Consider the following 22,605-nt stretch of genomic DNA (forward strand, 5'->3'; position numbering starts at 1 on the left):
TTGTGAATCACTATGTTGTACACCTGAAACGTATAATATTGTGTATCAACCATACCTCAATTTTTAAAAATTCATCATAACAGACATTATTGGACAATGGTAAAACCTGAATACAGTATCGTTATTTTATCAATGTTAGATTTCCTAAATTTATTAATCATACTATGGTTATGTAAAAAAAAATGTTCTTGTTCTTATGAAATAAAAGCTGAAGTATTAAGGAGCCAAGGAACATGGAGTCTACAATGACTCTCAATGGTTCAGTTATGTTCACACACATGCAGAGATACAGAGGGAATGATAAAACAAATGTGGCTAAATGTTAATAACTGGTGTACTGTGGGAGAGTGTACAAGAGTTCTTTGAACATTTCTTACAACTCTTCTATAAGCTGGGAATTATTTCAAAACAAAAAGTCAAAAATCTTAAAACCTCCAATGACTAAGCATCTCAGAGTAACAAAGTCCTTACAATGGCCTACAGGACTCTGTACAATTTGGCCTCCTGTTAAGTCTCTAACGCTATCTGCTACTACGCTCCTGCTCTCCAGGCTTCCTCAATGTCCTTGAACATACCAATCACGTTTTTGTCTCAGAACCTTTCTACTTCCTGTGCCCTTTGCCTGGAATACTTTTCCTACAGACATTAACATGAGTCGCTCACAGAGGCCTAACCTAATCACTCTATTAAAAATTGGAATTTCCCTTCCCCCAATACTATCTTCCTTCCTGTTTTATTTTTTTCCACAGACCTTATTACCACTTTACATACTATATATTTTATTTATTTATTTAGTCACCTCTCAAAAAAAAAAAGGGGGGGGGGGGAATTCCCTGGCAGTCCAGTGGTTAAGACTCGGCGCTTTCACTGCCAGGGCCCAGGTTCAATCCTTGCTCGGGGAACTAAGATCCCACAAGCCGTGAGGCCAAAAAAAAAAAAATCACCTCTCTTTCCCCACTAAAATATAAGTTCTATTATAGCAGGGATTTTTATCTATTTTGTCCACCCTGAATCTCTAGCCCCTAGAATAACTCCTGGCACACAGCAGATTCTCAATAAATATGTACTGAATGAATGAATTTTATGTTACTTATCTGGCTCCTTTAATAAACATTTGTTTCCTTCTGCTCTATTTTACTGTTTTGTCCAAATCTGCTGCTCACCATCACTTAACCTCTCACTTATAAAAACAATTCAGTTATAACAAACAAACAACAGAAAAAAGCAACACAACCTCGTTTTCTCAAATATATTTTTTCAAATATACGAAGGACCATCGTTACTGTCAGGCTGAGGAAGGGGCAGAAATAACTCTGCAGAGTGATAGAACAGAACTGATGGAAAGTCAGTTTCCCATGACCATCAACTCCTGCCTCCTCTTTTCAGCATCAATCAGACGTCAGGAGGCAGGGTTCCCCTCCCAGACTGGAGTGCCCAGCAAAAGGCCACGATGATAGCCAATTAGAAATGGTAGACCTCTCATGTTCCATTAGTTTGCCATCCAGCACCTACCTGCAAAAGATCTGAGTTTTGTTCAAACTGTAACAGCCCTTGTCCTTTACAGTCAGCCCCACTGTATCTGATATGGAAAGAAGAGAGGCCCTATGAAGAGAGAGAGCTGTAGTAAGCACTGACTTACGCTGTGAGTAGAGCAGGATTTGAAACTCCAGAAGGGCACAAGTAAAAAGTTGAAACACATTCTCCACCCCAAGCAGTTCAAAGACCTCTTTGACAGGAAAGTCGAATAAGGGAAGCTCATTGGTACTTGGTCTCTGGCAGACAATTGGCCCATAGACCCCAGAAAACTTCAAGGACCGGCCAGGAGGTGGGAGTGGCACCTCGTAGAGTACATTGTATATGTAGCTCTCAAGGGGCAGTGGAGGGGGCTGAGGTGAAGTGACTGCCTGGTGAAGTTGTTCCAGCACACTCCGACATGCTTTCATGAAGGACATGGGCGTGATGAGGCAAATGCACTTAGAGACGTAGAGCGTATCCCGGCTAATGTCGTAGGAGTTGAAGCGCTGCAGCTTGGTCCCAGGAGTGCCTTCACCATCCTCCATGTCACTGTGGTCTTGGCCATCAGCAAGGGGAGCATGGAGGACATCATACTCAGCATTATGCATGTGGTAGAGGGTCTGCATTGCACTGCAGATCTGCTTGCTAGTCACCTCCTCATAAAATGTGAGGGAAAACCCAAATGTCCGAGAGCCATCCTCCCTTGTGATAATAAAGGCATGGAACTGAGGCTCCCTGGGATCAGCCTGGGTCTTGAATGCCAGCCCTTTGGGCATGCACAGCTGCAAAAGACACAAGGAAACAACTGGTGAGAACACTCACTGCTGATCCTCTTCTCAGAACACCATCACTACTTATTTACTTAAAGAGCACCTACTATGCTGGGTGTCTGGGATATAAGACCAACACAGCAAAATATCTGTCCTCAAGACCTCCCATTCTAAGACACACAAGTAACTAAAATTATAATGCATTTATCAAGGCTATACAGAAGTATACACAAAGTGCTAGAGGAACAAAGAACAAACAACTCAGTCTCAGCCTTCATCAGAAAAGGCTTCAGAGATGAGCTTATGCTAGGATTCATCAGGTAGATAAGAGAAAGAAGGGTATTTCAGGGGCATGAAGAAAATGCACAAAGGAGGTAAAAGAAAGCTTGGAGAATTTAGGTAGGTGGTTAAGCATGACAGCATGTATTAGGAGATGATGCTAGAAATATATCTAAAAACCAGACAGATGCAACTTCATACCTAAAAATAAACAAAGTTTTAGATTCTATCAGCTCACAAGATTCTGTCATCAATAAAATCTTCTCTTTTCATATATAAAAAAAAGGGTGTTCATTTCATGTAATGCAAGGAGATGACATAATCAGGATAAAGATGCACTTTTTTCACTTTAACTCAGATGGGTTATATAAAGAAACTTGGGTAGCTAATCTAACTGACCTGAATCAATCAGTTTCCATTTTCCACTTTTCCACAAACCTGGCTATACAAAGGAACTATGAGGAGCCTGGGTTAACAAGTACAAGGAGCTACATTATGGTATATCCATTACCCTTGAACTTGACTTCTCAAAGCCTAAGTGTTTCTAGAATATAGTATGTTAAAAAGAAATAAGCACTGGACTAGGAGTCAAAAAACTTGAGGCTCTCTACGATTCAGTTTCCTCCCCTGTGAAATGAAGATAATACAGTTTACTCTGCGTACTTCACAGGGTTATTGTGTGCATCAAACAAGATCATCCTCAAAAAGCTATTAAAAAGTAACAGAGGCAGTACAAAGATATGGTTAAGAGCAGAGTTCTGGAACCAGACTATGGTATTTAAGCTTGCTCAACTGCTCGTTAGCCATATGACCTTGAACACATTACTTAACCTCTCTGGATCTTAGTTTCCTCACCCATAAAATATGTGTCTGTGTCTATGTGTGTTTACTTAATATTATCTACATAAGGGGTATTGTGAGGATTAAATGAGTTAATTCATGTATAATATTTATCACAGTGCCTAGCACAAGGTGAATACTCAACAAACATTAGCTTATTCATGGTAGTATTCATCTACAAATTTAAAATGCTGCCCTATCTAAAAGTATAATAAAACAAAAACACCCATTTCTGTCATATTACTCAGATATATATACAATACAGATGAAAACCGCTTTAAACCTCACTTATTGTGTAAAATCAATGCTATAAGCAACCAATAGCTCAATCTCACAAAAACAGTTCACTGACCCGGTACTATGTATTTGTCTGACTCAACAGAAGCACCTTGTGACTTTTGGTATATCTGATATATTCCAAGTATTTGATATAGTGATCAAAATGCAGAATCACGAACAATATGCATATAAGAAGTTACTGATACTTGGTGGAACCACTGCTACCATAGTCTGAACTCACAATCCTACCGTGAATTACTCTGTAAATTATCTCACACTTGTAGCTAACAAATACTAACCATTCCCACTGCATCTTGGTCAAAGGGATTCCAGTCCACATTCTCAGGATATCGTGCAAGAACCTTAGACTTGAATGTTCGTCTCAATGGTGTCTGCTCAAAATTTTCTCCTGCAAGAAAAAGAATGAAGCAAGTCATCTCCACAAAGTCCCCTGAAACCACAGGTTATGAATATCTGAGCTTGGCAGTCCAGCAAAGTACAGAAATGAAGGCAAAAGGGTTAGTATGCCAACCATCTAAGAACAGGAAAGGTATTATAGTTATTAGATCAGTAAGAAGCTGGAAAAGTTTAGCATGGTTAATACTGGACACTGTTAGCTACCTTGGCTTTTCTTTAAAATGAAATCATTACTACAATCTTCTTGGGAGAAGAGGGGAGAAAGCACAAAGAAAGATGAAGGATTATATCCATCATTTTTTTTTCCCCTAAAAGCTACATTTTGTTTGCTTAAAGTCAACTAATAACATCATAGAAGCATAAATTATTTTAAATTCAAAACGAAGTATGCATTTCTATGATCTCTGAAAAAATACAAAGGGGATTTAAAAATTCAAGAACATTAAGAGAGCAGATTTCAGGATAAATCTAATGAGCTATTTTGTCAATTGAGAATCATTTGAAATTTCTGAAATTCTCCTTTGTTTTCCCCTTCCCCCTCCTAAAAACATTAGAGCATACTGAAATAAGAACACTGAAGAGAAAAGAGGAAGAATCAAAGAACCCACCACCTAGAGGGATACAAATATGAAAAAATCTATTGGTCAAAAAAGGCTTAAGAAAGTTAGGTCAAAGGGTACAAAATGCCACTGGAGAGACTTATATAAGAGCCACCAGAATGCTTTGGGTGTTCTCAATTTTGTTTTGTTTTTACCTTCAGTTGTACTTGAAATGAAAGGGCTGGCACCATCCCTGGCTTTAGAAGCCTGTATGTACTGGCATAATGCTATATGATAAATGAAATAACATAGTATTACAATAAAGCAATGTTATTCAAACTTTTTTGACCATGACCCCAGTATGAAACAAAGTTTATATCATGAAGCAATAAACACACACATGATATATATTAATATATATAAATTTACTTAAAACAAAAATTTCACCAAAAAAATACCCTTACTATATGGAATGTGTTCTCATAATTTCTACTCTATATCATTAAAACCAAAAAGGCTAACTGCAGACCTACTAATGGTCACGATTCACAGTTTGAAAAACACTACAAAATAGTATAATGGGATGAAGAGCTCTACAAGTATTAAATTACTATAAAGCCACTAGTGCTTTTTCTAAAATTATACCCCAAATATTGCTTTTCCCAAGGGACTAGGGAAAAGGGAACAAATTAAATGCACCTAAATATTTTGAATAAATAAATTTAGTAGGAATCATGGAAAAATATGTGGGAAACATGATCAAGGACAATTCAATTGAATTCTATATCTATTTATTGAGTAATCATGTTATACAAGGGCCTTAGGTACTGTGAAGGATAGAGATGAACCAGATGAAACACCCATCCTCAAGGACCTTTCCGTTAAACGTATAGGAAAAAGAACATACACAAATAACAATTTCCCAGGAAGGTTATTATCTGGGAGGCTCCAGCTTATGTGGTCTATCCATTCAGAGCACACTTGCACAGGATCCTGTTCACGTGCTCTAGTTGACAGAATAAATTCTGTTCCAACTAAAGTTTTTATAAGTTGGCTTAGAACCCAAAGGGGCTGGTGATTATTAAGGAAGATGCACTCCTCACCAACACAAGACTGGAATGAACCTAAAGTCAGATAGTCCTTCACTCTAAATCAGCCCAGAGGTACCTTGAAAGTTTTTTAAAACGGAGTTTATATTATATTACTTCTAAGGCACCTGTTCCAGAAACTAATAATGATTCCAGTCAGAGAGTTATTGCTTTTAACAATTAAAACCTTCACTTCCATTTTCTCTCAGGTTTCGTCCACCATCATCATCAGAAGCCCACTTATTCATAATTTTCAACTTCTGACAAGACCACCTTCTGTTAGTAAAGCAAGTTCCACAATTCAATTCCTCTAATTTCTAATCCCTTCTTCCAAATTGATTTTTCTGAAACTCTTTTCTAGCAAATTTCATCTCTCAAAATACATTTCATAATCTTCGCTAAATAAAACTGGCAAAATCAGCCGGCAGCTGGTAATACCAGTAGCAACAAAGCCCTACGGCTATGTTGAGCTAGTCTCAGAGTTTTCACTAACATCGGCAAAGAGTGCAAAGAGCCCACCCATGGCAAGCCTGCACTCACTGTACAAAGTAATTAAACAGCAAGCAGCTGACATAAGGTCTTGTCTACAGTCTGACATTCTCAGAATGTATTTTTAAACTGCATTCAGTTCTGAGAGAAGATAACTATTTCTTCCTCCTAAGCTTCTTTATTTTTAATTGTCAGTTTGCTCATTTCTTCCTTAGTAGGCTAGAAAATCCCCTCAGTTAAAACCACGAACTATTTGAACATATACAGGAATCAGGGCGGTTAGCAATGTCCTACATGGAAGCCTTTAGAGAAAGATGTTTTCCTAAGATGGCTACAAGGTGCCCCCTAAGACTTGAAGAGCATTCAAAGGATGGAACAGGGAACTATTTAGGGGGAGAATTTTAAACAACCAGTGAGATGTAGAATAGAGCCAGAAGTGAACATGATGAGCTGACCTGGAGTGTAGACAAAGAGGTGGGGGAAGCTGTGAATCACAGGCAGAACTGGCCTTCAGGTCCTCTGTCCCCACCACTACCTGTCCACCTCCTGCTCCTTCTTTAAACAAGCTGAGTAAAGAAGTCTTGTTAGAGTCAGGTTCTGAGTAAAGGCACAGCAGAGTGCCAATCTCAGACAAAAGTCCTTCTGTGTATTAGACTGGACCAGTAGCAGGAACATACTCTTTTCACTGCAAGGGGAAAGAAGATGTATAAAGAAGAGGTATGAAGGCCCTGAGAACAATTGTGTTCATTATAATCACGCTCTGAAGTGTCAGAAAGTAATAGAGGAAGGAGATCACAAACCTAAGATCTTTTTGTTAAAACAATTCAATCAGCTGCCAAGTAAACTATGAAAAACCTAACAAAATTTTTATCTTAGGTATTGGCATATCCCAATGATCTGTACTGTTCTAGGGTGTGATGGCTTAGGAGTGAATATGATTTGAACCTAATACATTTTTAGAGGGTGTCAAATTCAGAACCAGGCAGATCCATCGCCTGACCCTAAACATGGTCCTAAAGTAAATCGCTTGAGGAAACTGGATCCCAAAGATTACAGTTTATTACATTACAGGTTGCCTGGTTACTAAAGGAGGGGAGGCTGGCTTCAGAATTTTACATGAGCATCTCTGAAAATGGACCCTTACCTTTATATTTGTTATACAGGGCTGACTCACACGATAATTTCTTTTTGAAAGGGCTATTTATCTTGAAGATTATGAGTTTGGAGGAACTAAGGTGATTGGCAGTGGAAAGAAACAGAACATGTGAAATTCCTTAAAAATTTATTGACTTAAATAACTTTGTGTTACACATAATTAAAAAAAACCCTTTACACTTTGAAAAAAAAAAATTCAATCTTTCATCATTTACCGAGGGCTGAGTTTTTTGAGAATAAGCAATGGAGACTTATTGCCTCAGGAACATCTACATAGCCCCACCTCCTGAAACCTACACATGTGTCACAGGTCCCTTAAATCCTCAATTATTTAGACCTTTGGAAATTCAGACAATATCAGGAATATGACATCACAACAACTACTGTCCTATTGTCCTAGAAACAACAACTAATTATTTGCCCAACACAAATATCAGCAGGTCTGAATATCAAAACTAAGGCCCATTTCTAACGGCAACTTAAAAATTAGTCAACTAGGTATCAGTCTGTCTTTGTGAATCTGCTCCCTGGAAAGTACAGTTCAGATAAAATCACGACAGATTTTTTTTTTAAAGCCTGCATGCCTTACAAGGACTTCTAATAGGTTCTTTGTTTACTTGTTCTGCTCTGGCCAAGCCAGAAACAAACTGACATTTGTATTGCTATTAGCCTCTTGGTACTAGCTTGATTTGAATAACCCTGAATGAGGGATGCTTATGCTGAGAAGCTTCAAAGGAACCCCTAAACTCTCTGAAATAATTTACAAATTTTTGTATGAAGACATTTGCATTTTTCTGGGGAGAGGGCACAATTTCTATCAGATCTCAAAGGATCTCATGACTCGAAAAAGTTAAAAACCACAGCTCCAAATGTTTATCTTAATTTGGGCAGAAAATATTTTGACCACTTAAAGGTTAACCTAAATGGGCAGGTTTTCATACAATCTAAAATAAAATACACATACTACTAAATAACTGCTTTCTAGGTTGATGATGACCCAAATTAAGACCATTATTTTCTCCTTTCTTATCATGAGACACCTATGTTGATTGTTTCATACATGCATGTCAACAAGTTAAAAAAGAAAAAAAAATATCCTCAAAACTTCTGTCTGAAGTCCTCTGTAAGGTCATCAGAAAATGTTCACCAAGATCTCCAAGTTGTACATTTATATTAAATTTATTACATCTGTGCTTTTAAATGGTAGAGCAGATATGAAAAGGTAGGTACCCAAACAGCTACCTGAGAAAGACCCAATATGGTTAAATCTCAACCTGGTTTATGTTGAACCACACAAAGCTTCTCCAGATCACAGTGTTAGCTTAGATTCAAGCACAATAAAAGTAACCATCATTTCCTGGGAAACTGTTTATGGGACACATCTTATATCTACATCTTGGATTAGATATACCAAATAAAATGAATATTTCAATTTCTAAACCTATCAGTAATCAGAGTTTGGATACACTAAAGGAGTTTTACATAAAATTTGAAGTTAAAAAAAAAACAAAAAAAAAAAACGGACTTCCCTAGTGGCACAGTGGTTAAGACTCCACGCTCCCAACGCAGGGGGCCTGGGTTCGATCCCTGGTCAGGGAACTAGATCCCACATGCATGCCGCAACTAAGAGTTCGCATGCCGCAACTAAGGAGCCCACCAGCCACAACTAAGGAGCACACATGCCGCAACTAAGGGCCGGCACAACCAAATAAATAAATTAAATAAATATTAAAGGAAAAAAAAACTAAGGACATTTTTATATCTGGTCCCTTGGAGGAGATAGGGAGGATAATATAAATATCTGTGAAACTGAAACAAAACACAAAAAAAACAAAAACTGACTTTGTCAACAGAATAATTTATATCGAGTTTGATGGAAGTTCTGCTTCCAGCGAGACCAACTCTCTTGCAGATAACTATGAACTCCGGACAAAATATAAAAAACAACTACCTGAAGGTACTAGAGAATGAAAAGCAGGCAGATTATGAAGGCAGATGGAGGGTCAACTCTTGGAAAAAGGTAACAACACTGGATAAATGTCCCCTTTTCATGGCTTTTGGCTAGGCAAGTCCCAGTCTGTGCCATGAGAGGTGGCTAAAATTCGGATAAAAATCCATAGTTTTACTAGCTTAAGGAACCGGAGGACAGAATTTAAAGGCAACCACAACAGCTGGGAAGCAAGGGAAGGAAATTCCAGAGAGAGCCAGAGAGGGGGTGCCCCTAACTCTGTGTATAAACGCTGTTCAAATCTCCGGCTGATCCCTGAACCATGCGTGCATGGAACAGGTCCCAAGCAGCTAAGTTAGGGCTAACAGAACTGAACTGAGATTTAAGCGGCTGCTCACTGCTGGGAAACAGAACAAACAAAATTCAATGTTTTTGGAGGAAGGTGACAGAATCCAGAGTCTCTACAACATATCGTACATAATGTCAAGGACACAATCTAAAATTGTTCAGCATATAAAAAAACAGAAAAACATGACCCATTCTCAAGAGAAGAGTCAATCAAAAGAAAACAACTTTGCATTGACCCAAATATTGGGATTAGCAGACAAGGATTTAAAACAGCAATGTTCAAGACTTGTAGTTTCCAATGGCGAGGGGGTGTGGGGAGGGATGGGTTGGGAGTTTGGGATTAACAGATGCAAACTATTAAATATATGTATAACTGAATCACTTTGCTGTATACCAGAAACTAACACAACATTATAAATCAAATATACTTCAATAAAATAAATTTTAAAAAAAAAAAATAAATAAATAAAATAAAACAGCAATGTTCATAATGAATGAAAAGACAGTACAACGAAATAGACACTATAATTAAGTGGACAGCCTTAACAGCAGATTGGAGATGCAGAAGAGTTAGTGAACTTAAAAATAGTAACCAATCTAACCAATCTAATAGTAACCAATCTAGTAACCAATAGTAACCAAAAAGTAACCAATCTGAAGAACAGAGAGAAAAAAGATTAGTGAGAGAAAGGGTGTGGGGGGGAGGGACCCAAAGATATGTGGGGCAGCAAGTCTAACATACATATAATTGGAGCCCCAAAGGAAAGGAGAGCAAATGAGGTAAAAAAGAATATTTGAAGAAATACTGATCAAAATTTTCCCAAATTTGGTAAAAGATATAAATTTACAGTCAAGAAGCTCAGCTGAATCCCAAGCAGGATAAATACCAAGAAAATCATATGCAGTCAAATTTTTGAAAAAAAAAAGAGAGAAAAAATTTTAAAGAGAAAATCTTGAATGGAGCCAGAGGGAAAAAAAAATACATTACATTAAAGAAGAAAAAATGATTGAAATTACTACTGCCTTTTTAACAGAAACAATGGAGATTAGAAGACACGGAACAACACCTTACAAGCACTAAAAGAAAAAGAAAAAAAAAAAGGCCTTGTCAACCTAGAATTCTATAAACAAACAAAAATCCTTCAAAAATGAAGGCAAAATTAAAACATTTGCAAGTAAAACAAAACTAAGAGAATTCATTGCTGCAGATCTGCACTACAAGAGTAAGAAGAGCCCATCCCAATAGGCTACATGCTGTATGATTCCATTTATATAACATTCTTGAAATGACAAAATTATAGAAACGAACAGGTTAGTGGTTGCCAAAGGTCAGGGATGGGGGGAGGGTGGCTATAAAAAGGCAACCCCAAGAATTCTTGTGGTGATGGAACTATTCTGTATCTTGACTGTATCAATGTCAATATCCTGGTTGTGACAGTATACTATAGTTTTTTAAGATGTTACCATTGGGTAAAGGGTACAGGGTAATCTCCCTGTATTATTTCTTACAACAGCATATGTATCTACAATTACGTCAAATAAAAAGTTTAATGTATTTAAAAAGTATATTTTTAATTTTTAAAAAGTGTTTTAATGTTTTTAACAACCTGCCAAAGTTTTAAAGCAGAGGCTGCAGGCAACACAATTGAAGCATTCAAAGCTATACCTTGGACAGAGCTCTTTGAAGGCAGCTAAGCTATCCCTCTCTCCAGGCCCAAGACATAAGTGTCACATAAACTGCCTCACCTCACCACATCAACACCAATCCTACAAGGTCTAGTTCACATTATCTACAGCAAGAATGATGAAATTTTTTCCTCTGGGAATGGATATAACCAGGTTATTATGCTATCCTTTGCATACTGGCATCCTGGGATGTCCTACAATTGATCCCGTTAGTGACACTGGCCATCAATTCAGTGCTACTCATGCTATAATCAATTTCCTTCCTGCATTAAAAGACATCACTGTATTTTTCCTGTTACAAACATTTCCGAAACTGACTGCACATCAGAATAGTATTACTACCAACTCATACTTGGGTTTTCAGTTCACGTTGAAAACCAGCTGGTTTTATCTTCAATTCATTTGTTGCCCCAGCATTTCAATTCTCGTCTTCTAGATAATTTCTGAACCCCTGTACAAATCAGAGATCATCTTCTGTCATCTTTGACTAACAGGGCACAATGTAGTAAGAGAAGGGAATGCAAATTTCTAACTAAATTAACCTTGTTATTACTTTTAGATGACTACTTCATTAATATCAGCACTTTTTAAATAGAGACAGCTTTAAAACACACAGTAAGACTAGCAAGCAGAGTTCTGGTAGCTAAAGAAAGCCATCTTACACTGCCCTCATCACTGTCTTCTTCCTCTCTTGTACACATAAAATTGAGGTAAATTCACAGCTCCTGCAGCATAAAGTGAAGGAGGTAACTGCTCCTTGAAGAGACAGCCTATACCTTGGCCCACATCACCAAGATGACTGTGGTGCTCAGGAGTCAGACATTTAAAAACAAATATCCAGAATGTAGATAGTGAGCTGCCCCCACCTTGGAGAAGCCACAAGGCCTCTTCTAAGGCACTATCTAACCCAGGAAAGCTATTCACCAGGCTTTTCAATGAAAGAGCAATAGAAACCATCTGTTACTCCTATGTGTTCCCCTGAGGAAGATTTGTTCACTTTCTTTCTCAACATATTTTCTTTGTCAGATAACTTCAGATTTGTGTAGACAACCACTACTCTTATTGATGCTTTGCCTCCTGCTTGATATCATCCAGGCACCACACCTAGTCCAACTCATGAACCTAGTATTCCTAAAATGGCTGAACTTCTCATGCACCCGATTTTAACAAGAGACTGAGATTTGAGAACCTATCCAGAGATGACTGCTCCAAACCACAGCTAAGACAGAACTTTGGTAGCAAGGCATCAAGTGTAGACACTGCCTCCCTTTCAGCCCAGCTGAATACCCTGCAGGGCACACATTTGTTGAGCTAACATCTTGAACTAAGATATGTAATTTGCTGTGTTTAGTGGGGAAAGCAAAAAGCTCTCAAATTCATGGTCTTTCAGACCAGTTTAACGAACCCAGTCCTGTGAGATGGAAATACACATACTGTTCTAAATAGAGTGAGGGCTCCCAGAGGCTTTACGTGTGTATACACAGGCACTTTTCTCTATAAGCTGGGCCCTCCGGAAAACTGGGCTTAGGCAAACCCACTGGACTGGAATCTCTAAGTAAGAAATAGCAGAGGACAAATATGAGCAATGGTCCCCATGCTCTCCTCAATACCAAATTTTAAAATAAGCAGCCTAAATTACGTGTAAGCAACTAGCCTAGAAGGGAGGAGAGAGGGTCAAGGTCCCACCATGGCTACTAATTGTATGATCCTAAACAATTTACTGAGTTTTGTGGGTCTCACTTTCCTCAACTGAAAGATAAAGAAGCAGAGAACTAGTTGGTGATCCGTAAAGGTTTTTCCAGCTCGATCATTCCATGACTTAATGACTGCTGGGCCTACAGTCTGACCAAGCGTGGAAATTCTACCTTTCAAATTGTGAGCTCTAGGCGTGCGTTAGTTCTCCCTCTACTGCCTCTCTCTTCCCAAAATCCCACTAAAAACAGTAGTAGAGGTGGGGAAGCATAAACCTATAGAATGAAAGTGAAGATAATAGCAACAAAATTTTAGAAGCTGGGAAGCAGACGGATGAATCATTACTGACAGTAGACTTGAGAAAACTGAGATACAACATAACCTCCAAAAAGCTCAGGAACTTGTAGCATCAGGTACTTATGGAAGTAGGGATTACGACGGGGCTAAAAACAGAGGAATTGATTGAAAGTCTATTTAAGAACCAGCTGGCATCAGCTCATGAATAAACAAAATGTTGTGTAACTACACAATGGAACATTATTCAGCCATAAAAAGAAATGAAGTACTGTTACATCCCGCAACACAAATGAACCGTGAAAACATTATGCTAAGTTAAAGAAGCCAGACACAAAAGGCCAAATGCTGTATAATTTCATGTATATGAAATGCCCAGAAGAGGCATATTTACAGAGACAAAAAGTGGTTCCCAGGGGACTAACTGCTAATAGGTATGCAGTTTCCTTTTGGGATGATGGAAATGTTCTGGAACTAGATAGTGTGATGGCTGCACAACACAGTGAATACACTAAAAACCACTGAAGTGTACACTTCAAAATGTCACATTTATGTTACATGAATTATATCTCAATTTTGAACCAGCTGGACCACCCAGCCCACCCCACCCCACCCCATACCTTTACCACTCCATCTGGCCTCCTCCATTCAAGAAGAAAACAAAGTTTATTCTTTACAATGGATAAATAAAAGAATGAGTGGGGAGGGCAAATGGGTGATGGTGGTCAAAAGCTACAAACTTCCAGTTATAAAATAAGTCTTGGGGCTGTAATGTACAGCATGGTGACTATAGTTTACAAATACTGTATTGTATATCTAAAAGCTGCTAAGAGAGTAAATCTTAAAAGTTCTCATCACAAGAAAAAAAAAAAACCTGTAGCTATGGTGATAGATATTAACTAGACATTATGTAATCATTTCGCAATATATACATATATCAAATCATTGTTGTACACTTAAAACAATATATTGTTATATGTCAATTATATCTCAATTAAAATAAAAAAAGAAGGGACTTCCCTAGCAGTCCAGTGGTTAAGACTCCACGCTCCCATTGCAGAGGGCATGGGTTCAATCCCTGGTTGGGGAACTAAGATCCCACATGCCGCACGGTGCAGCCAAAAAAAATAAATTAAAAATAATAATAAGAAGAATGGGTTTTGCACAATACTTGGGATTGCACAGTTATCAAGCATTAACAGCTGAGAAACCACAGACATAGCTGAGAACAAGGGTATCATTCTAAAAATAGGGAAATAAGAGAAGATTTACATACTGAACATTGAGACCCTCAGTGCTCTTCCACTACTTGGCTCTCAGAAAGTTGGCAGCTAGGATTATGCCCTCAAGGCAGAGATATGAAGGAGCATTTTATGTGAACCTGACCAGCACAAGAAAAAAGACCTAGAGATACTGATGGTACAGGGAAAAAACTACACAGCCAAATCATTCTATAGTGAACCTCTCAGTAACCAAACCGCACCTATGAACACAGAGATTCCAATCAGCTTCTTGGTGCATTATTCTTAGATGTAATGCATAGCCAGAGATCATGAGGTGGAAAATAACTCCCCACTCCTTAAGGATGGGCTGCTCATAGGAAAAATCTGACAAACGCTACCAAATCTGACAAACATTGGAAAAATCTGACAAACACTATCAGGAGATCAAGATAAACATCAACAATGATAAGTCATGTTGAGAGTATGTATGTATTCCTGATATAATATGATGAAAATGATACTTTACCTCTGTAGTCTTCCTCTCAAAAAACCATAACCCCAGTCTAATCATGAAGAAAAACATCACACACATCCCGATTGAGGGACATTCTACAAAACAGTTGACCAATATTCTTCAAAACTGCCAAAGTCATCAAAAAGAAAACAAGCCTGAGAAAAGGTTACAGCTAAAAGAAGCCTAAGCAAACATAACGACTATTTATAATATGGTATCCCGAATGGGGAATACTGGACAGAAAGAGAGTTATGCAAAAACTAAGAAAATATGAATAAAGTATGGAGTCAGTCCACTAAGTCTAATATTCAAATAATAGAATCCCATAAAGAGAGAACAGAGAAAATAAAGGGGAAGATCTTATCAACAAAATTTCCCAGAAATGAAGGGCATGAATTCCCAAATTTGCAAGTACACTCCAACAATCCAGCACAGTGGATGAAAACAGACCCACACTTTAATTATAATAATGTATCAATATTGGCTCACTAATTGTGACAAATGTACCATACTGAATGTTAAGATACTACTATTGGGGAAACTGCGTGTGGGGTACATAGGAACTTCCTGCACTATCTTCACAACTTTTCTATAAATTTAAATCTATTCTAAAACAGTTTATTTAAAAGATTTTTAAAATTATATACCATTTAAACAAAATGTCCAGAATAAGCAAATCTACAAAGACAGAAAGTACATTTGTAGTTGCCTACAGTGGGTGGATATGGACTTCATGGTATGTAAATTATATCTCAATAAAGTTGTTTTAAAAAAAAATAAAGAGACAAACAACAACAACAAGCTTGTGGAAATTTAAAAGGTCTCTGCCAAAACTAAAATTAACCAAGAAAGATGTATATATGGGATGTGCAGCAAACTAGATCTATCACAAGAAAAGTGTCGCAAAGTATAACTCCAAGATAAAGGGACAACCTAAGGTATTAGCTGTGCAATAGGCCTAGCAAGCCAAGATTTCAAATGATCCAGATTGATGGAGCTAGAGCAAGGATCCATAGTTTGTGTAAGATTCTCAAAGGGATCTGTGAACCAAAAACTACCATAAGCCACTGCTTCAAAGTATCCATTACAGGTCTCACCCAAGGGTCAAACCACAACAGACTCCTATAACAAAAAGAATCTCTCAGATGTTGCAAATCTCAAAGAGAAGAAATATAGAGAGTAATGAAGATTAACACAGTTTTCCTAACTAGATATGATCATGTACAAATAAAAGGAAAGAAAGGAAACAGAGGCACAGTTAAAGCACTCAAGAAGCCTTGTGAATGTGATTTCAGATCAAACTTGATACCTTACTCTACAGAGCTTAAGACATCCTGAAGATAATGGTATTTTATTTAATTTTGTGATTTCTGTCCTACCTATCTCAAAAAATAAAATGACATAAGAAAAATCATATAAAAATTTTAAATCAGAAGAACATTAAAAGAAGCAAAAAAAAATAGATGTTAAGTACCTATGACATACATTTCCCATAAATTGCAAAAAAATGATAGCTTGCTTATAATATATATTTTTTACTGAAGTATAGTTGATTTACAATGTTTCAGGTATACAGCAAGGTGACTGTTATATATATCTATACATATACATACTTTTTCAGATTCTTTTCTATTATAGGTTATTACAAGATATTGAATATAGTTCCCTGTGCTATACAGTAGGTCCTTGTTGTTTATTTTATATATAGTAGTGTGTATCTGTTAATCCCAAATTCCCAATTTATCCCTCCCCCCCCCACACACCTTTTCCCCTTTGGTAACCATAAGTTTGTTTTCTATGTCTAGGAGTCCATTTCTGTTTTGTAATTAAGTTCATTTGTATCATTTTTTAAGATTCCACATATAAGTGATATCATGATATTTGGTTTTTTTAAAATTTATTTTTATTTATTTATTTTTGGCTGCATTGGGTCTTTGTTGCTGCATGAGGCTTTCTCTAGTTGCGGCGAGCGCAGGCTACTCTTCGTTGCAGTATGCGGGCTTCTCATTGCGGTGGCTTCTCTTGTTGTGGAGCATGGGCTCTGGGCACGTGGGCAAGACACAACACGTGTTGTGTCTTGTGGGCTCTAGAGTGCAGGCTCAGTTGTTGTGGCACTTGGGCTTAGTTGCTCTGCAGCATGTAAGATCTTCCCAGACCAGGGCTCAAAGCCATATCCCCTGCATTGACAGGTGGATTCTTAACCACTGCGCCACCAGGGAAGCCCATCATATGAATATGTCTTTCCTTGTTTGACTTACTTCACTTAGTATGATAATCTCTATGTCCATCCATGTTGCTGCAAATGGCATTATTTCATTCTTTTTTATGGCTAAGATTCCATTGTGTATATATACCACATCTTTTTTATCCATTCATCTGTCAATGGACATTTACGTTGCTTCCATGTGTTGGCTATTGTAAACAGTGCTGCTATGAACACTGGGGTGCATTACAATATATTTTTAAGTAATTCAAAACAGAAAAAATTATGGAAAGAAATACACAAAATATTAAACATGGTTATGTTACTTCTAGAAGGCTGGACTATGGGTGATTGCTATTTTTTTCCTTATGCTTTTATCTACTTTCTAAATTGCCTACCTTAAGCACATATGATCTCAAGATAAAGAGATTATACTAAAAAATATGCATAATTTAATAGCACATTTCTCTTGAGCTGGTAAAGAGAGATTTTTTTTTTAAACTAGGATTTAGAACACTAATTTAATTCCTAATTTCTATACTGCAAAATTTAGATATCTTAACAATATTAAAGTACAAGGATTAAAAAAAAACTCTTCCTATTTATATGCACCAACTTAAAGGTGAATACTAGAAGACTAATATTAATCACGTAGTTATTTTAAACGAAAGAAACGTGTATTAAAATAGTTAAACAATATTAACACAGTATTTGAAAACTGAAATGAACAAAACTTTAACTCAAAGCCAAAACAACTGTAGGAGTCCTGACTCATCACCTACAAAGGGATTTGCATAGCTACATTATTCATTGATAGCAAAAAGGAGAATAACCATCACTCCCTGCCTTGTTACTAAAAGCCCTCTTGGGAGGAAAAAGTATTTGAAATTCATAACCCAGTACTACCTTATAGTGAAAAATCTACCAAGGCTCTAGATTTAGTTTCCAACTTGAGTCAGCATTGTTCTCCCTTCCCAGATTGCCACAAGTGAGTAAAGCAGGGCCTCCTCACAAATAAAATTTCAAGATAATTTCCTCCTTCCCAGATTTCTGCTCACCCAATACCCACTTTCTCTGCGTTTTTGCAAAGATTTCCAAAGAGGAAAATACAAATCTTTTCCTTAAAGCCCTCACTATCGGAGTTTTCTCTATATCTTCTTTAAGTCTTAGAAAATGAAAAGCATTCCTCCTCAAAAGGTCAATTTCATGAACCTAAACTTTCCATAATTATCCACACATTACTCCTGCACATTTCCTCTACTCTTGGCATAATATAGAATGAGAAACCTTGAATGCAAAAAATGAAAAAATATATATACTATCTGAAACTCACTGAAAACATTTTCACACAGTATATTATTTTATTAAGCTTCACCACAACCCTCAGAGGGATTTTACAGATAAGGAAACTGGCTCAGAGATAATAAGTCACCAATGGGTATAAGGCAAAATGGGATTAGAAACCCCTCCAGACACCCCACCCAATGTTCTTTACACATACTACACGAGAGTGTATGTCTCTTAGAACTTTAAAATTTAGAGCAGTCAAGAAGTAAAATCTTGGTGTAAGAGTAAGTAATCTTCATCAGAAGGCTAAAAAGCCATAAAACCCCAAGCCCTCTGCTGTGATACAAAGCAGTATCCTCAAGCCACAGGTCATAATAGGGGTTCCTCCCCAACTAAAGCAACCCAAATCTCCTGGATCCTTTCACTGCACCAAGCACCATCAATCTCCAAGTTGCCATACCCTTTAGCAGTTAGGACAAAGATGACCCCTCAGAGCCTTCTCTTGGTACTAGAGATCCACAGAGAGTAAAAAATGAGGTTAAACTGGGGGCCCAACCTGCCAGTAACTGAGCTTAGTAAGAGGAACATGAACTCATGAGGCTAGGGCTTTCTATCAGCCCTGGGAAGAAAACCAAGACTAAAAGCCACCACTGTTGCCAAAGCTTTAGATGAAAGCTTCTTAGAAAGAGTCCAAGGAGTAAACGCTATGTCAATTTTTTTCTCTCCACCTTCCCAATGTCCATTGTCTTCTACATCTCTCATACTCTCTTATCTGGATAGACTATGAAAATTAATCAGTTCCATTTAGATCAACAACCCTACAAACACTGATCCAACTTTTCCTAGAAAATCATAGGTCTGCTAAAATGAGGACCCTAGCAGAATGACTAACAGGGTAGCAATTTTCCTGCAACAGTTATTTATAGAAGCAATAGTGGCAGCTGATAGTCTTCAAGCTATTACAGTCAAATACCATCATTTCTCTTTTTTTCCCCCACTATTATTTTTCACACAGTCTGTCTGGCATATTCTTGTTTATTTTACTTGTTCCTCTAACTTTTTAATCCTAGCTTCCATTACCATGCTATAAATAGCATATGTTATGGCCAAATATGACTCGACATTGCCTAAACATGCCCCATAGCTCCCTGCTCATCCACCTTTTACCTGCCCCACTCACATCCTCAAGTCTAAGTTGTTCCTATCCTTCAAGACTTCATTCAAATGCCACCTTTATTATGCAGCTAACTCTCTAATTGAGCTAAACGGCAGTATCTTAAACTGACTTCACTGAAGGCAAAATTTAGTTAATACATTCCTATCCTTCCACCTGTTCCCAATGAAAGCTCAGTTCTTCTGAATAGAACCAAATTTATCCTTTTTTCCAGACTGTTAACACGCCTTAAAACTTTGGTATAGCAGTCAGAGAATTAAACACTGAAATGGTTCCAACACACTAAGTGACACCTTTGAAAGAAGCTCAACCAAACTAGCACAACATCACAAAAGCTGTAAAAAAAAAAAAAATCCATACCCTTTGACCTGCTAAATCCACTAAAATACCACCCAAAAGGCACCAGGAAAAAAAAAAAAAAAAAAAGCACCCACTAAAATAGCACTCAAATAGCATTTTTTAAAAAAGCTACTTCTCATAGTAGAGCTATTAACAACTGCAATAAAAAGCAGAAAAGCAAATGCTTAACAAGAAGATAGTTTGGTATATTAAGGCACTGGAATACAATCTAACCATTAAAGCAACATACACAGGAAAAGAAAAAATTCCCAATTACAATATTAATTACAATTGGGCTAAGAACCCTAAATACAAACAAGGTTGATCAAAATTTTTAGAGCCAATGGCTCCCAACTAGAAGCCCATAAAGCCTTTCTTCCTTTATGGCTGAGTTGGGTCTTTGTTGCTGCGTGCAGGCCCTCTCCAGTTGAGGCGAGTGGGGGCTACTCCTCGTTGCGGCGCACGGGCTTCTCATCGCGGTGGTTTCTCCTGTTGCAGAGCATGGGCTCTAGGCGCGCGGGCTTCAGTAGCTGTGGCTCACGGGCTCTAGAGCGCAGGCTAAGTAGTTGTCGTGCATGGGCTTAGCTGCTCTGCAGCATGCGGGATCCTCCAGGGCCAGGGCTCGAACCCGTGTCCCCTGCATTGGCAGGCAGACTCTCAACCACTGCGCCACCAGGGAAGCTGGGGGGCATCACTTTTAATATTTCAAAAAGCTATACTATATAAAAATATTATATAAACTAAAAGGTCAAATTTCTTTGCCTTGACTGGAAGTACAGACATACCTGAGAGATATCGTGGGTTTGGTTCCAGACCACCGCAATAAAGCAAATATCACAATACAGCAAGAGTGAGTCACACGAATTTTTTGGTTTCCCAATGCATATAAAAGTTATGTTTACGCTACACTAGTAAGTGTGCAATAGTATTATGTCTAAACAAACAATGTACATATCTTTTTTTTCTTGATTTATTTATTTTGCTGTGCAGGGTATTAGCTGCGGCACAAGGGACCTTCCTTGCCATGTGTGAGATCTTTTAGTTGTGGCATGCGGGATCTTTAGTTGTGGCATGCGGACTCTTAGTTGCGGCACGTGGGATCTAGTTCCCTGATCAGGGATCGAACCTGGGCCCCCTGCACTGGGAGCACAGAGTCTTAACCATTGGACCACCAAGGAAGTCTCCAACATATCTTAATTAAAAATACTTCATTCTAAAAAATGCTAACCATCACTGAAGCCTTCAGCAAGTCAATCTTTTTTGCAATAATAACATCAAAGATCACTAATTACAGATCACCAGAGCAAATACAATAATAATGAAAAAGTCTAAAATATTGCCAGAATTACCAAAATGTGACACAGAGATATGAAGTGAGTAAACGCTGTTGGGAAAATGGAGCTGACAGACTTGCTCCATGCAAGGTGGCCACAAACCTTCGATCTGTAAAAATGCAATATCTGTGAAGCCCAATAAAAGGAAGTGCAATAAAATGAGGTATACCCATATTAACCCCAAGTTGTACTTCTAATTATTGCAAGGCAATCAGAAGTTATAATTGCCAATAATGTACCTTTGAGAATTTTTTAAAATCCAATTATAATTTTATAAATGTGGGGGGGGGTTAAAATACATAAGTTTTTTCTAACTCTTTATTATGAAAAGTACAATGAATTACTGTGAATCCGTCATCCAGTTTCAACAAATATGAATGCATGTCCAATGTTACTTTATATCTGTACACCCCCATACCAAATTATTTTAAAGCAAATCTTGACATATTTTATCTAAAACATTTCGGCATGTGTCTCTAAAAATTAAGAGATTTTTTTTCTTTTAACATAACCGTAATACTATTAATACACCTAGAAAAATTTGACCAAAAGAATCCTTAGTCAGTGTTCAAATTTCCTTAATTGTCTCATAATGTTTGAACCTAGCTTTCCAATCACTGAGTGGACTTAAAGAAAAATACTACATAACGGCCTTTAATAATTAAAAAAAAAATTGTTTCCAGGAATTTTTTAAATAAAATTGTTTAAGAGCATGAGGAGAAAAAGAGGCAATTTCTCTGTATGAATAAACCACAAACAAATTACAGAAACTTCAGGTCTGGCATAAGATCAGGAAAGAGGGATGGTTAGAGTTAGACATGATTCTCAAAATATTTAACAATCAGTACAATGTGGGCACCAACCAATCAGGACAAATGCTAGCCATACACATATAGTATACAAACGGGATATCAACCCTGGATAGAGAGAGCCCTGACTAAGGAACAAGCAGAGAGGCCTCAGGAACCTGCTTCCCATGCTGAAATTCAACCCTGCCGGCAGTGGAACAATAAGCTACAACCACAGCAGTCACACGCAAAGTTACCACAAGGTCTTGATAAACATATCTTCTATTTGGCACAGCTGTTAACTGCTGGATCACTATAGCTGCAACTGTTCATTCAAGCATCTATCATTTGAACTAGGCAAAGAAAGAACCCTCTTTTAAGCAAATGCATAGAAAAGCAGAAAG

The 22,605-nt window shown here is 37.6% G+C and overlaps 1 protein-coding gene across 3 annotated transcripts in view; it reads right to left on the bottom strand.

Moving 5' to 3' along the window:
- The window catches only part of DENND5A (DENN domain containing 5A), a 119,916-nt gene that overhangs the window by 64,711 nt on the left and 32,600 nt on the right, over positions 1 to 22,605 (bottom strand). For all 3 annotated transcript variants that reach the window (XM_068554635.1, XM_068554636.1, XM_068554634.1), the window contains exons 2-4: positions 4,855 to 4,926; positions 3,983 to 4,092; positions 1,640 to 2,297 (exon numbers count right to left, since the gene is read on the bottom strand). In XM_068554635.1, coding sequence (XP_068410736.1) covers positions 1,640 to 2,297; positions 3,983 to 4,092; positions 4,855 to 4,926 — 840 coding nt within the window. The remainder of the gene's footprint in view (positions 1 to 1,639; positions 2,298 to 3,982; positions 4,093 to 4,854; positions 4,927 to 22,605) is intronic.

Source organism: Eschrichtius robustus, chromosome 11 (genome assembly GCF_028021215.1).
Source record: "Eschrichtius robustus isolate mEscRob2 chromosome 11, mEscRob2.pri, whole genome shotgun sequence".
Classification (NCBI taxonomy): Eukaryota; Metazoa; Chordata; class Mammalia; order Artiodactyla; family Eschrichtiidae; genus Eschrichtius; species Eschrichtius robustus.